A 14603-nucleotide genomic window follows, 5' to 3' on the forward strand; every position below is an offset into this window, starting at 1 on the left:
ACAGACCTAATAAGTGAACACAAAACTACGGGCCTGATGATAAGTAACATGAATGATATCTGTATCCAGCTTTGGCCTTGCAAGAAATAGTTTAGTAGCTACTGCGTCTTGGTGCTCACAAGCGGAACCGCGCGAAGGTGTCTTTCAGGGTAGGTAAAATATTGATAATGTTTGATACTAGCTACTGTACGAAGTAATGCAGACTACGAGTACTCCATGCTCAATAGGTGACTATCGGATTAAGGCTAGGTACCTGGGTAGGTATTTTGTTAGTTCTTCAGCATTCGTACATACACTACAGTCATGGCCCCCAATACCACCTGTACTTCCCTAGGTCTAGGTAGGCACCTAGGTACCGGGGTACTGTAAAGACTAGGTACAGTGGTGTAAACCCGAGAAGCGATCATGGCGAGGGGCTGCAATATCCGCCTAGGTAAATGGGTCTTTACCTATACCAGTAGGTGGTCCCCCTTTAAATGCCGAGCAACTATGCACTTGCTTATCGATAGTCCACCAACGACGCTCCTTTCGTCAAGATCGGTACCGCTCTCTCTCTCATTCTCACACGGAACCATCTTATTTAGATTGTGTAATTGGACGTCGACTGACGCGAGCGGTGGCTTTTTTCTTACCAGCATCCTTCAGACCATACAATGCGGACGTACGAACCATGGAATCAACGGGGCAGACTTGCATAGCACCACTGCACCGGTACCGCTCAACCCTTGGAAAGGGGAAACAACAACCTTCTAAAGATGCCCACGTTCAAATTTAAAGATTTGAACCTCGGTGGGTGACAAGACATGATTCGATTCGAGAAGACCCCTACTGGTAGTTAGCTAATCCACCCAAAAACTGCCTGGTGGACTTTTAGCAGCCTAACCCAGGCTCATCATGCCCACATACCAGTTGTTTACAGTGGGTTGCGCTGCGCTGTAAGCTGCTGCCATCGAACAAAGGACAAACTCAGCAATGTGCCTGAAATTTGGTAAAAGGAATCAATGACATTCTTTTTGTCTGCAAATCTAGTTGACCCTTTTGGTTGCTGTTACTGGCAGTCGACCACATACTGCTCCAACCAAAATCAAAGCGGAAAGATTCATCAATCACCCTGGAATCATCCCAGCCCGCCATTGCCTTTGTCCCAACAGCTTTCAAACCCCCCGAGGTCCTGCCTCATCTTCCCATGATGTCCTGTGATTCCTCCTCTTTCTAGGGGAAAGATGAGCGTTGCTCCTTCAAGGAAGCCTGCTGCTCCTCTCAAGTACCCTCCCATCCATATCCATCCACCTGCCCGACGTTGGCAACGACGAATTCCTGACAACCAACCTCCTCTTTCGCTGCAAGCTTTCTTCAGTCTTGTCCTCGCTATCCTACACCCCCTTCCCGGTTCTGCACCTTCCCGATCTTGGCAATGACACCGTCCTCATGGAACTCCTCCTGCCTGCAGAAGGAGTCCGTCGTCTCCAACCTGCCCCCATCGAGAGTCCCTGCATCGACCTGCCCGTGCCTGAGGTGGGACTGACTATTACCTGGTGAGCATTCTTTTAGCTCAACTCAGGTGGTCCTCCATAAACCCGGTTGATCCTCGTTTCTCACGAGGAGTGGACTCATATTGTCCATTAGTCGAGGTCCATTGGATCGCCATAGTCAAAGTCCTCTGCGCCCACGGAGTGCGTTGGAAGCAACTCCAATGGGTCATCGATATCCATAGGCGTTGCCCATCCCCGACAATAGGCACACCTCTCATCCTCAGGCACGGCCTCCGGTTCTGGGTACCGGAGTGGTGGCCATTGAAACGGCCGACCTTCCTTGATCGCCTCTTGGCGTCTCAAGTGGTCTGTTGCGCCCCAGGACGTCGTCCTTGAGGTTGGTCGAAAGCAGGGACAAGCCCAGACGGAGTCCCCACCCTGAAGCCCTGTAGAGTAGTATATCTCCGGGCGCCCAAATGGGCAAGGGCTGGTTGGTGGCGAGACAGCTGCTGCTGCCTCCTTTCCTGGTTCAATTCTGTGAACCCGCTCTTTCTGTGCACACACGACCGCTTGGAATGCCTCGAGGCAACGCTCCAAGTCCAGGCGTGGGGATTGTCTGGTTGTCTTTTTGAAGGCCGGGATCTGCAAATGCGTCAACCACGATGTTCCGCTGAAATGAAGGAAGACACAAGGACAAGTGTCCATGGTGTTTCATCAATCATTTTGACAGAGGCGAGGGTCGGGATTTGAACTTACTGGGGAGTTGGAGAGGGGGACGCGGTGGAATGATGACTTGGCGGCGGCAGCCACCTTCTTCATAATCTTGCCATCCCATTTTGGTGATGGCGGAGCACGAAATGGCTTTGAAATGCCATGGCTGATTCGGCTCGTGAAGGTCGCGCCCTTGGTCTGGGCCGAAATGCGGAAAACCTGGCTGGTCTTCATTTTGGAGGTAAGTTTGTTATCGGAGGGAAAGGGAAGATCGAAGAGCAGAGGAAATAGAGGAAAGAAACGCTTTGGGCAAGTTGACGAGATGTTTGTAGCAAGCGAAGCGTGTCTTTCGAACGTGGAAATGGAAAAGAGGAAGTGGAAGTGGAAGAGAAGTTGAGAAGGACGTGGCAGAAGCCTGGTGCAGTCGACGCAGTGAATTGAAGAGTGCAGGCATTGTTGTTGATACTGCAGAGATTTCACAGACTCCGTACTTTCATTCACTGTGTCGCCCTCGATCACTGCCTCTCAGAGTGATCCTTTCAGAGGGGTGACGTGTGAAAAGATCAATATCCACATCAAAGACAATGCTCTTCAATAAACGCTGATGAAAGGTGTGTCCTTTGATCGAAGTGAGCTCAGGCAGTGCCTCAGTGACAACGATCGAAGCCTGAACTCCCTCGATCCCATCAGGCCACGGGTGCGGTGAATTATCCAGACGGTATCAAGGATGAGAGCCTCAGAGAGCGTCATCTTTTGACCGTTCAATATCGAAAGTGCTCCCGTTCAACAGCAACAATCCCGAACGCGTCAATAGGCCCGTGAGTTGCTGCACCACCAGCATCTTTATCGACCGCTGGCTTTTCCTTCAAACGCGCCTTCAGAGTCTGCGCTCCAGGGGCTTCTTGTTTGTGGTCTTGCTGTAAAAACTGATGGCGCGTCGTTAGGTTCTTGTTCTTCTTGACCATGGGGCTCATCTTGTCATCTGCCGTAGCTCACAGATGCTTGGTTCGAAGTTCTGCGCCCCAGCCAGTGAAGGAGACGCGACGCTCTCTGCTCAAGATCAGGTCGCCGATAGCTTTGACAGATAGCAAGTGCATGTCGAGTCCAAACGGTCCGAGTTTTCAACTTACACCGGCGACGAGATTCGTTTTGACTGGAAAACAATACCGCTTCCCAGGTAAGACAAAAAACCCCCAAGAGTCTTCTCCCATTCTTTGTATTGCTCCAAGTCCATGGTCAAGATAACTCCTACGGCACGGCCTGGCCTTTGGGCGGGCATTTACCAGCCATGATGCGACCGAAGCGACCCCTACCTGCTGGGTTTGCTACTCCCAAAGGAATATCGTTCAGATTGAGTCATGGTGACTCACGCGCGCCGAGAGAAATATTCGTCCACAGCGCCATACTCCCAACCTTACACTGGAATCCTCGAAATTCACCAACCTCAGAGAAGGGGAATCCATCGCCGTCGACTGCCGGAAAGAGAAGATCTGAGAATGATGAGTTCCGAGATAAAGACAATCGAGTTCCGAATTTCTCCAGCGGAGAAGGGCGCTCGCTCATAAACTGCCACAGAATGAATGCCAGCTCCGAGGCCAAACTCCACTCATGGAATGACCAAATATTCACATATATATATAAATATGGCGAATTGCGGTATCGGTTGGCAATTTTCGTGTGCGACTGATAGATATCATTGACCTGCAAATCTCAACAGCAGATTCGCAATGTACGACGCCATCGTGGTGGGGGCAGGTCTTGCTGGCCTACAAGCCGCACTGACGCTGCAGCGTGAGGGACTCAAGTACCTTGTCCTCGAGGCACGTGACAGGGTCGGTGGCAAGACGTTGACGCTCAAGGACAGCAATGGTAAGATCAAGTCCGATCTAGGGGCCGCCTGGATCAATGATACAAATCAAAGTCGAATGTGGGAGCTGGCACAGGAGCTCGGGTTGCACACGTATACTCAAAACACCACGGGAAACGTTGTGGTGCAGGACTTGGACGGGACCCTGGTCGAATTTCCATACGGTGAAGTGCCTCAGGTAAGTTGTCAATGAGTCCTAGTGTGAGAGACTGTCTCAGGGTCTGACCAAGATTCAATAGTATCCATCCAAACAAGACACGGAATCATGCATTGCTATCCGAGACCTGGTCGAGAAACTCTCCACCAGCACATCGCCGTCAATCTTCACAGCAGGGCCGCAGCGCAAACATCTCGACTCGATCTCATTCGAGACATACCTACGCGAGTCAAAGGTGACCGACAAAGCTTTTGCCACCGCCCAGGTCTGGACGCATGCCATGCTCGGAGTCGATCCTTCAGACGTGTCGGCGTTGTGTTTCATCGAATACTGTGCAGCCGGCGGAGGGCTCATGACCATGCGATCCGACTGCAAGGATGGTGGTCAGTACTTGCGAATTCGGGAAGGGACGCAGGCCTTTTGCAACGGCATGGCATCGAAGCTGAAGCCCGGTTCACTGAAATTGAACAGCCCGGTCGTCGGCATCGAACAGAAATCAAATGGCGTGGTCTCCGTGTCGGCGAAAGCGCCACAAGCTCAAACTTATCAAGCCCGCAAAGTGATCGTCTCCGTCCCGACACCTGTTTACAAGACGATAAAGTTCTCCCCGCCGCTTCCCACGGCCAAAACCGCCGTGCTCAACCAGACGCGGTACGGCTTCTACACGAAATACATCATCAGCTTCTCGAAGCCGTTCTGGGCGGAGAGAGGCCTCTGTGGCCTGGCACAATCGTTCACGGGCCCGGTCTCGGTTTTCCGAGACACCAGCATCGGTGACGACAGTCATTGCCTGACGTGTTTCATCGGCGGGAAGTTTGGGCGGAGGTGGGCCGCGCTAGACGAAGCGACCAAGAAGTCGACGGTGTTGCGACAGATCAGCCAGATGCTCGCGGGCGGAGAAGACGTGACTCCATACTTCAAGGAAGTGTACGAGTCGCCCTGGATGGGCGAAGAGTATGCCGGTTGGGGCTGCCCCTGTCCGTCAATGCCGCCTGGAGTACTGGGTGACGGCTGGGAGGCCCTCTGTGCGCCAGCCGGCAATCTTCATTTCGTCGGCACAGAGTTCAGTACCTACTGGCGAGGGTACATGGAAGGGGCGGTCCGGAGTGGTGAGAATGGCGCTTTGGAGATCATCAAGGGGCTCAAGGACGATGGCAAGGAGAGTGGTCTGCGTGCAAAGTTATAGACGATAACGATCTGATCTGATTGCTTTCTTGTTACGATTGCCAAAAAAAATCTTCTAGAAAGTAGACACAAACAAGCACTCGTTTTTCTTTTCTTTCTTTTCTTAGGTCAACCTAGTCCCTCGCCCGCGTTACCCCGGCCAGCGTTGTAGAACAATCAGCGTCATACAGAAAGGCATTGTCAATTTACCTTGACGACATAGGTTGAGATCCCAAATCTTGGTAATGATTCGGAGCCATCAATATCTTCTTATAGCCATGGCCAAAAGTGAAGCGCGATGTGTACAACGTTAAGTTCATTCTGGGATCGTCAATGATACTATCTGATTGCCAAGTTCGAAGCAGGTCACGCGATAAGATAAGATTTGATGCGATATCGGCTGCAGGAATCACTTGACAACGCTTCTCACATGAGACAGACAACCTTCACCCCCGAGCCCTCGCTGCCTGCGGATTGAAACCTATCTGTGCCGTTGCTCACCGTGAGACTTGTAGCACCTTGATGAGCACAGGATTCAAGACAGACCGCGTTTTGTTGGCCAACACATCCGGCCGATTGTTTCCTATCAAACCGACAAGTCCTCGGTCGAATCACAAACCCTACCACCAGATCTCTTTGGCCACAGAACGACCCGGGGAAAACACTGGCAGCAGACCTAAAGATAGCCATTGCCCATTTTTGCGAACGCAACGTACTACCACGACGATTTTGAAGTGCAAACACAGCACAGAGAAGGCATACGTTCGACTTGGATTGTAAAGAGCTTGGATTTCTAACACCACCTCATACTTTCCTCCAATCCACAAGGATCAACGGATATCCAAGTCTTCAGTGACCCTACTCAAGATGCACGTCCCCAGAGCAATCGTCTCGATGGTACTACTGCTCACTTCTCATGCCGGTTGTGCTCCAGTTGAAACACCGGAGCAACTTCAGCTGCCTCGGCTAGAAATCCAGTCCGAGATCAACAACCCGAGTGACGTTGACAGTTTTAATCCCGCCTTCGTTGACGAAGATGAAAGTTCTTTACGGATTCCCTCCCGTTATGAATCCACCGTCCTCGGTCGACGCCTTCTCGGCCTTTCGAAAACGGGAGTTCTAACAACCGTCTTCCCAGAGAACACAACATCGTCTCGCGTGCCTGCGGATGTCGCCAACACCCCGATTGGGCTGCCGGATTATATTGCCTCATGTGAAGAGCCGAGCGGCAATCCAACTTTACTAGCGCTCACTGTGTCAACGTCAACGAAGAATGCCGTGGCAGGGTCGAATGTGTCGCTCTCTCTGTCGTGGTGGGACGAGTACGTGCACCTAACACACAGGCAACCCTGGTCGGCTGCAAATCTGCCTCGACTAAGTATGATAGGATATCTTGAGGAGATGACTGCAGAAGAAGTTGAGAGCCACAATATTCCAAGCTGCTTTACAAGGGTACACGGTGACAGTGTGATGTGGCTGCCAGGCAAGAAATGGGCGGCACATAAAGGCCTTTGGATGAGGATGGTGGTAATGGAGGTTTATTGGATCGGTGGGTTTGGCGACAGAAATTATATAGGTTGGTTTGACAGGGACGAATGGAAAGGCGTTGAAGAGAAAGAGTGGGCGAGCGTGCGATTGCCAGGAGAGAAAGCGTAGAGAAAGACCTTTGATGTCGAGATTCTCGAAAGCCTTCACTCATAGCTCTAGTATGCTCCATAGGTGTTGGTCAATACTTCTTCCGGAACGCCGCTTGCATTGTCCGCAGCTGCTTCAGATGGCGAACCTGGAGTATGGCTGAGGTTCTACACATGCAAACGAACTTGGAGCCGATGATGTATGATGTACTAGCCGGCACAGTCGTATGTAGTGGTCAGAATGGCATTCAATTACAATATTGTGTGAAGCAGAGGGCGCCTCTCGGGTTGTACCGTAGAATCGAAGTGCTCTTGGTATTTGCGAGGCCTGGGGGGACGCAGTCGTTCTCGAAGATGCCGATTAGGAGGCGACTGGGCTTCTCGGAATGAGAAGTACTGACCTAGTCGATAACGAGTAGCTTGACAATGGTCTCCATCTGCAGAGATCACCTCACTTGTTTACAGAGCGCTCGAGTGTCTTCACCAATAGGCCCGAAGCGCGCCCAAGCTCCCCGCCCTCTTTCTTTGCGGTTTCAATACCAGCAACGATGAGCGGTTGAAAATGACTGTTGTAAACTCGAAGTCTGTCTTCTCTGTCGTCAAGAGTCTGCTTTTCTTCATCCTGTTGAACTCCGAAAAGGTTTAGATAGGCGTAAGGGTTGGATTTTTGAGGTATCATTATCCACCCCGTGTGCCACAGAGGAAAATCAGTCGCCACAGGATTGGGAGCAGACGATGAGATCCCATCACCCGAGAGTCCTTGTTGAAGAAATAAAGCAAGAACTTGCATGATTCGTGCCGTCGACTTTGCATCAGCGCTAAAACCCGCCTTGCCAGACGACCATTTGGTTGGATCGGACGATTTCCAGTCAAGAATGGAGGTAAAGCATTGCAGCGTTTGATACCACCCGCCCGGGCAAGAAACTAATTCGGATCCTGCCAGCTCAATCAAACAGGACAGAAACTCGATAGAAGATACCCGAATGTCCTTGGATAAATGAGTCATACCAGCGCGAATGTAAGGAAGAATCTTTGCGACATTATCCTTGACATCTTCCTTTGGCAACGTCTGGAAGAGCTTGAGAAGCTGCGTCCTCACTGCTGCCGAGCCGTCCAACATCAGAGGACACAGGCTAGTGAGGAAGTTGTTCATTGTGATGGGGAGCGATTTCCCGCCTGGTGTCGCAGCAACGTATGTTGTCAAATACGCCAGAGCATCGCGACGTTGGGTATCGGCACGAGAATTCAGGAGAGAAACCTGATGAAGGAATACAGACGCTTGAGTTGGAGCATTGACGTCCAATTGTTGATTTAGCACGATAGCTGTGCATCTGATCAGTAGCCGATAAATCTCAACGTATGACTCAAGACTTCTTACCTTTGGACCTAAAGCTGGTATCTGTATGATTATCAGCCTTTGGTCTTGCTTTGCCGACTTTCAATTTCTGCTTCTGCTAGGACATTAGTCAAGGTAGGAGTTTGAGTGGGATTGCTGGGTTGACCTGAAAATCCTTCTTCTTCTCACGCTTCTTCTTTGCGCTGGACCCCATGTTGACTGCCGGAAGCCTAGCACAGTGTGTGTGAAGTCAACGGAGGAAGGACAGCATACAGAGTGTCGTGTAGAAGATTTGCAATGACGGAGTCGTACGTACTCCGTACTTGCATGGGGACTTGGGACTTTGCGATCGAAAAGATTTTGCACAAGCCTTGTGACGACTAAGGTTTAGCCCAACGGGCCGAGCCGCATGGGCTGGAGCGGAGTTGTCCAGGTTGTTTTTCTTTTCTGATTCCAGCAAAACTGCGTCCTCCGCCTGGCATTTCATGTTGTAATAGAAACCCTAGGATCACTGCGCCGGCCTCGCCACGATCTCAGACTGTAAATGAACCTCATCGAGATTTCATCGTTGATGATTACCTTCGCTTGATCCATTTGACGCTTACTTCGACGACATTCTCCCCAGATTCTCCGGACCTCCTCTCCTTTTCCCCGTTCGTGTTCCAGCCCTAGTGCAGCTTCGCCTAACTCCAACAAATTGCAGACATTTACCAGCGGCGGCCTAGAGACATGCGATAACTTATGAGACATATCTGCGGAGCCGGCTTGTTGATCTTGGGTTGCGATCATGGCACAGATCAGCAAGGTCTGTCCCCCGGAATGTTTCTTCGTCCTCCAGGTTGTTAACAAGCTCGGTAGGACAATCCACATGGCCCTTCGATCGATGCGATGCTACGCGGTCTCACCGAACGGCCTAACGTGCAGTCTACTCTGATACTATCGAGAAAAGATGGATCAATCATACGAGCTACAGGACTCGATCGCTTGGGAAAACCGGCCACTTCGAGCACAGATGCTTCCTACCGGTGGACGTCGCCTCAGCAAGACCCAAGGCCTGAGGCCGATACGGACGGAACAAACAAACGAGGGGATGTGAATGACACTGGCAGCAAGCCACAGCCAGCAGAAGTACTTGCCGCATCTGTATTTCAATTTGTCAACAGTGCCAGCTCTTTAGGACAAACACTTGGAAGCACGTCTCGTAATATCTTTGGTGGAGACGCACCACTCACAACAGCAGGATACAACGCCATATCCAACGGATCAAAAAAGGAGGTGGTTGACGAAGAGATAGATTTCCGGGATAGCGAGGACGAGGTTCAATTGCTTCGCCTGCGCATCAAACACCAAGAGATTATTATTTTCCCCGATGCCAATTACATTTGTTGCGTGGTCCAGAGAGCGGGCAAAGCAAGCAATGCCGTGGAAAGCAGAAGGTAACAGCCTCCACAAGGCGTTACGACATTCTCAGCTGGAGGTTGTTGACGCTTGACTCGAGTCAGTCACTAGGCAACGTGGACGATGTCATTCCTCAACGAACTGCAGATCGAAACTACAATTGCATTGTTGTGTCCAGGATAGCGATAAGGCTGCACGCAACCACATGCAGACACATCATGCAATGTAACACTAAAATCACATGGGAGTTGAAATGGTCCAAGGAACGTCTTCAATGGTAATTTATGAAGGGCACAGAATCCGATCGAGTCGTGGTGGCCTTCTTTGATTGACTTAGTGCCATGGACGGTTTATCTTTTGGCAAAGACGTTGTCCTGTTATCGCACAGACTGATGCTTATCAACCCCAAGTTCGTGCTGTACCTCCCCTTATCACAGCCTCGCTAGCCTATCGAACTCGAGAACAAGAGCCTGCTATCACTTGGATACTTATCACAACGTTACAAACACTTTCTTTTCCGCTGATCTCCTTGCACCTTATCGTGAAGCGTTCGGTAGAAGAAGAAAATTACTTAAGGATGTGAAAATCTCTATAAAGAATGCAAGTTTCGCGCCATTTCTGACGCTTCAGGCAGGAGTGGACTTCCACCGCAAACGTCGACGCATATGCCAACAACGTGGTATGGTACTCGTGGCTACGCGATCCAACATACACTGTACAAAGGACCATGTCCTGACTTCGCATGATTTCCCATTTCGGTCGTTGGCTCGAAAACAGCAGAGGTCACTAGTGCATGATGCAGGCACGATCCGGTGGTAGAAGAGAGAGGGACTGAATCTCACAAAGGGTGTCGCGGGACAATGATCATCCCACACGCCGTTTGAAGCCGTCAACTTGCTACGAAGCCCTGTCTTTCGAATCCTGCAAAGAGAATCTCGCTTGTAATATTGGCGATGCCGACACCTCGACGATGCAAGGACTGGCGAGCCGCTTCACTGTTTCACAAGAACTCTTCTTGATGTGCCGACTGAGAGATTTGAAATCAGCCCTTGCTGCGAATACGGGACCGTAATTCATCAATCTAGGACGTCGGAGGCACACTCCAGAGTGGCTTGTCAGCAGCGAGGTGCGTCGACTAGGACCGACATGTACTAGTGTGGGGGTGAACGCATCTCAGGTCGATACAGATGTTCGACTAGACTGGCTGGAAGTGTTGCCCATCTCGTGAGGATTGGCCTATCCTTGCAATTGGGAAGGGGGAATATTTTCAAGATCGAGATCAACCGTTTCAATCGACTAACCAATCCATGTTGAATTGCTCGGACGAGTACGACGAGTACGCTCAACCATCGATCTCTACGAGAGAACAGTGCCAGGCTATGCAATCTTGAAAGTGCTTCTCGACAGCATGTGATCGGCATTGGCCAGGGTCCATGGGTGGAGCGATCATCAGGCTGAGCAGGCGACTCGAGGCTTGGAATTTCACCCGGCGAGAAGAGGTGTGCGGCGGTGATGCTGATGACGGGTGATGATGGTGCTGCTAGCAGAAGGTGGCACCCAAGAAGCCGGCGAAGGAGTGGAGGCTCATTATTGAACAGGGGTGATGCCTGTTCCAAGAACGACCCTTGTGGCCCGCCGAGTCGACCGATTATCGTGCTAAGCCTGCACCTAATTGCACCCGAACGCACGTACTTCCACACTACCAGAACCCTCTGAACTGCTGGGATCATGGCCTTACCACCGCTATCAGCGAGTTTCATCCATTTATCCCGCAGAGCCTTCTAGGCCCCGACGTGCCCAACGAAGAAGTATCGAAGCCGGCGACACTGGGTTTGTTTTCTGCTACGAAGATGTGATACTGGGAGCCAGAAGAATAGTTTCTTCTCTCAAATCCTTCCCTCATGTGAAAGCCAACAAGTCAAGCAACCATACTCTCAAATGTCCTCCTCGTACGGAGTATTTTGCGGCCTTTCATCGCTCTACGCTAAAACAAAAATGGATCGCCAGGTAGGTTGCTCGCGTGCCCGTTACAGTTATGGTCATCACGCATCGTCCAAGCCCGACTATTTCAGGATGCCCTTGGCCCAACCGAAACCCGCAAGTCCGGTCTGCGTTCTGCCGATAACTTACGTACGTCCTCAGCACCAACCGACGAGCCTCATCCTTGCTCTTGATCGACTCAAGGACTCGGTGACTCGTATGGCAGTGCGATGCCTCTTGAACGGTCAGGTTCAAGCTGGTCGAGACAAGACGACAAAGTTGTTCATGGAGAGCACGTACAAGTCGTCCTTTTCTACGATATCAAGATAACGGATGGGTAGCTTCCTGCCCTTAGTGACTTGCGGTGCAGAACATCGGCTGTTCAAGGAGATATCTTTATGACTCGTGTATCTGTGGTGTTGGTCAGGCACAACAACATTATTCCAATTGGCTGTTAACGTCAAAACCAACGGCTCTGGGCTGCACAGCTCCTTTCTCAGTCAATGTCATAGGTATAGCCAAGGTTGGTTCGACTGCGTGAATACATCGTTCAGGGCAAATGCCTAGGAAAACCCTACCTTTCGATGATCATGAATATACATGAATCCCCCCAATGGCATAAAGTCTTAGAATTCTTGCAAAAGCGAGATGGATTGTATGAATTGCTCGCAATGCAACTGACCATAATTCGTTCGATCTCAGGTGCACAGCAGAGTTATTGCTGATCAGCATTGCGATGTATCATAAGGGGTGCTAGGGTCACGATTCGTAGGACGAGTCTCAGAAATGAGATGGCGAGGGCTGGGGGACCCTTGAGGTGCGACATGAGCCAGATCGGCGGTGCCGGATGTCCCAGTCGGGCCAGCAGTCGAAGGCTCGAGGCCGGTTAAATTCAAGTCTGCACCCCCAGACCACTTTGTGAATCCTCCCGGCATCTGATCTACATATTGCGACAATATCAATTGGTCCTGCGAAAAGCCTAGAGTGTCTCGAGTACAAGTACAGTATGTCAGACCCTTCATGAAGCGACAAATAACACTGGATGGTCGTTTCGCATTTGACATCAAAGACTGGGAAGAGACATCTTCCCACAGAATCAAATGATTTTCCGACTGCAGCAAGTCATGGCCTTTACATAGATACCACCCACGCTAAGGACAGACGATGGATTCTGTCCAGCATTGGGTATCAAGCAGTCTTGATCCTTGGGAGGGATGGAATGGACGGCTACAGCTCGGAAGTTGTACAAGGCGCGCCAAAGGGATTGCCCATGTGCCTTTGCTCGAAAGTGTGGATATGGTGTTTGGTCTTGACGGGAAGAGGCCGAATTTCGAGACGCGTTGATGGAGTCGAACAGCACATGCTTCTGGGGCAATTCACACGCGAGCTACCGAATGGAGAGACCAGGCGTGGCAACCTTGGTGGTACATATCCGGCACAAATGCTGATCTAGTGCTCGTATCTGTTCGGAGAGAGACGCGGGAAAAGTAGGAATCGTGGCGGCGGCGCTCTGGGCTAATAAGCAATTGTTGGGTTCCAAGAGAACGGAAGAGGGTGCGACTTTGACATCGGTCCCAAGGACGACTTCCCATCCATCCATTAACTGGCTGCCGGGATTAGTGGCCGCTGAGGATCCACCAAGTCAAGTCGGTGATGAGGCCTGTTTCGCTGTTTATAGGTTTTCAGGCCGATGCAGGCCGATGCAGGCCAGTCAAGCTCGGTACTGGGTTCCAGCTGCTGGCAAGCCGGGTGCAGGGGAGCATGGACAATTTCCGACCACTTGAACGATCGGAGAGGAACCGAGACGGCGGTGGTGGTGGTGATGTTGCAGTTGCCAAGGACTGTACTGTAGTTGCATCTCAAGCATTCACGAAAAAGTACCGCCGCAGTTGATACTATCGCCTTCTGGCCAAAGCGTTTACTGGTACAGTACAGTATAGGCGGCTCTTTTGTGGATGGGTGCTGATGGATTCAACATCACCCAGGTCACTGGAGTAACAACAACAACAACACTATGGCAGCTCCAGTCCACTACGAACGGGAGAGATGGCGAACTGCGGGAGATGAGTAGCCCTTCACTCCTTGACGACCAAGCTGGGTCAGCGAAAATTGTATGGGGAGGACACGGGACCTACGATCAAACCAGCAGCTACCCAACAACCGCCACTCGAATTGACGACTCCATTATTGACTGACTACTGGGCAGTTGTAATCATAGATTTAGATAGGTTGTGTTTCCTTCACCAATACTTGATAGTCATCAAGCAAGATCCGGACATCAAGACACCGAAGGCCACATGTTGACTAGGTAGTGGTGGAGCAATTCGCACACTGTCGAGTTGCTGGATCAAGTACTTCGTATCGTTGAGGGAGGGGCATACGCGAATATAATGTAGGGACTACGAGTACGAGCACCTGTCAAACAGCCTGATGCAATGATGGACTGATGGATACTTACATGTATGCAAGCCCTGTGGAGGTTGATGGTGGATTCTGGATACCTTATTGTACTCGTAAATTGTACAGTACTCTGTACTTCTAGCACAGTGCTCGTAGACCAGGGATCCCCCTATTCAGGTATCTAGGACCTGTCGTAGGCTAAGCCAGCCTCGGGGCGTCATGAACAGAATCCCCCAAGCACCTCGACCGGGGGCTTGCTTAGTTGCTTCATGGCCCGCCTCGTGTTCCGTGGCTTCGGCCTTGCTTCTCTCACATGTCTCGAAGCACGAGGGATGGGCCAGCCTGGTCTGCCAGTCGTCATAACCAAAACAAAAAACAAAACTCAATCACTATGCTTTTGCTCACCTCCTGATGGCCAGATGCACACGAGATGGCAAAATTTTTCATGTCGCATGCAGCTGACTTTCGGCATTCGCCTGAGGTG

The 14603-nt window shown here is 51.0% G+C and overlaps 6 protein-coding genes across 6 annotated transcripts; 4 read left to right on the plus strand and 2 right to left on the minus strand.

Annotated features, from left to right (window-relative positions):
* Window positions 1-994: 994 nt before the first annotated feature.
* On the minus strand, window positions 995-3914 carry PV06_00228 (uncharacterized protein). Its single transcript, XM_016400699.1, has 2 exons — window positions 2229-3914; window positions 995-2114 (listed from the first exon to the last, which is right to left on the minus strand). Exons 1-2 carry the CDS (start codon window positions 2415-2417, stop codon window positions 1623-1625), a joined length of 681 nt encoding a protein of 226 aa, XP_016267752.1. The 5' UTR covers window positions 2418-3914; the 3' UTR covers window positions 995-1622.
* PV06_00229 (uncharacterized protein) lies at window positions 3872-5475 on the plus strand. Its single transcript, XM_016400700.1, has 2 exons — window positions 3872-4228; window positions 4290-5475. Exons 1-2 carry the CDS (start codon window positions 3911-3913, stop codon window positions 5391-5393), a joined length of 1422 nt encoding a protein of 473 aa, XP_016267753.1. The 5' UTR covers window positions 3872-3910; the 3' UTR covers window positions 5394-5475.
* Window positions 5476-5809: 334 nt separating this feature from the next.
* PV06_00230 (uncharacterized protein) lies at window positions 5810-7268 on the plus strand. The gene has a single exon (XM_016400701.1). It carries the CDS (start codon window positions 6239-6241, stop codon window positions 7025-7027), a length of 789 nt encoding a protein of 262 aa, XP_016267754.1. The 5' UTR covers window positions 5810-6238; the 3' UTR covers window positions 7028-7268.
* Window positions 7269-7449: 181 nt separating this feature from the next.
* On the minus strand, window positions 7450-8555 carry PV06_00231 (uncharacterized protein; the record flags this gene model as incomplete). Its single annotated transcript, XM_016400702.1, has 3 exons — window positions 7450-8328; window positions 8384-8459; window positions 8508-8555. 3 exons carry the CDS (start codon window positions 8553-8555, stop codon window positions 7457-7459), a joined length of 996 nt encoding a protein of 331 aa, XP_016267755.1. The 3' UTR covers window positions 7450-7456.
* A 281-nt stretch (window positions 8556-8836) lies between these two features.
* On the plus strand, window positions 8837-10234 carry PV06_00232 (uncharacterized protein). The gene is made up of 2 exons (XM_016400703.1): window positions 8837-9146; window positions 9200-10234. Exons 1-2 carry the CDS (start codon window positions 9129-9131, stop codon window positions 9779-9781), a joined length of 600 nt encoding a protein of 199 aa, XP_016267756.1. The 5' UTR covers window positions 8837-9128; the 3' UTR covers window positions 9782-10234.
* Window positions 10235-12636: 2402 nt separating this feature from the next.
* On the plus strand, window positions 12637-14170 carry PV06_00233 (uncharacterized protein). Its single transcript, XM_016400704.1, has one exon. It carries the CDS (start codon window positions 12762-12764, stop codon window positions 13170-13172), a length of 411 nt encoding a protein of 136 aa, XP_016267757.1. The 5' UTR covers window positions 12637-12761; the 3' UTR covers window positions 13173-14170.
* Window positions 14171-14603: the final 433 nt, after the last annotated feature.

Source organism: Exophiala oligosperma, assembly GCF_000835515.1.
Source record: "Exophiala oligosperma strain CBS 72588 unplaced genomic scaffold supercont1.1, whole genome shotgun sequence".
NCBI classification, from domain to species: domain Eukaryota; kingdom Fungi; phylum Ascomycota; class Eurotiomycetes; order Chaetothyriales; family Herpotrichiellaceae; genus Exophiala; species Exophiala oligosperma.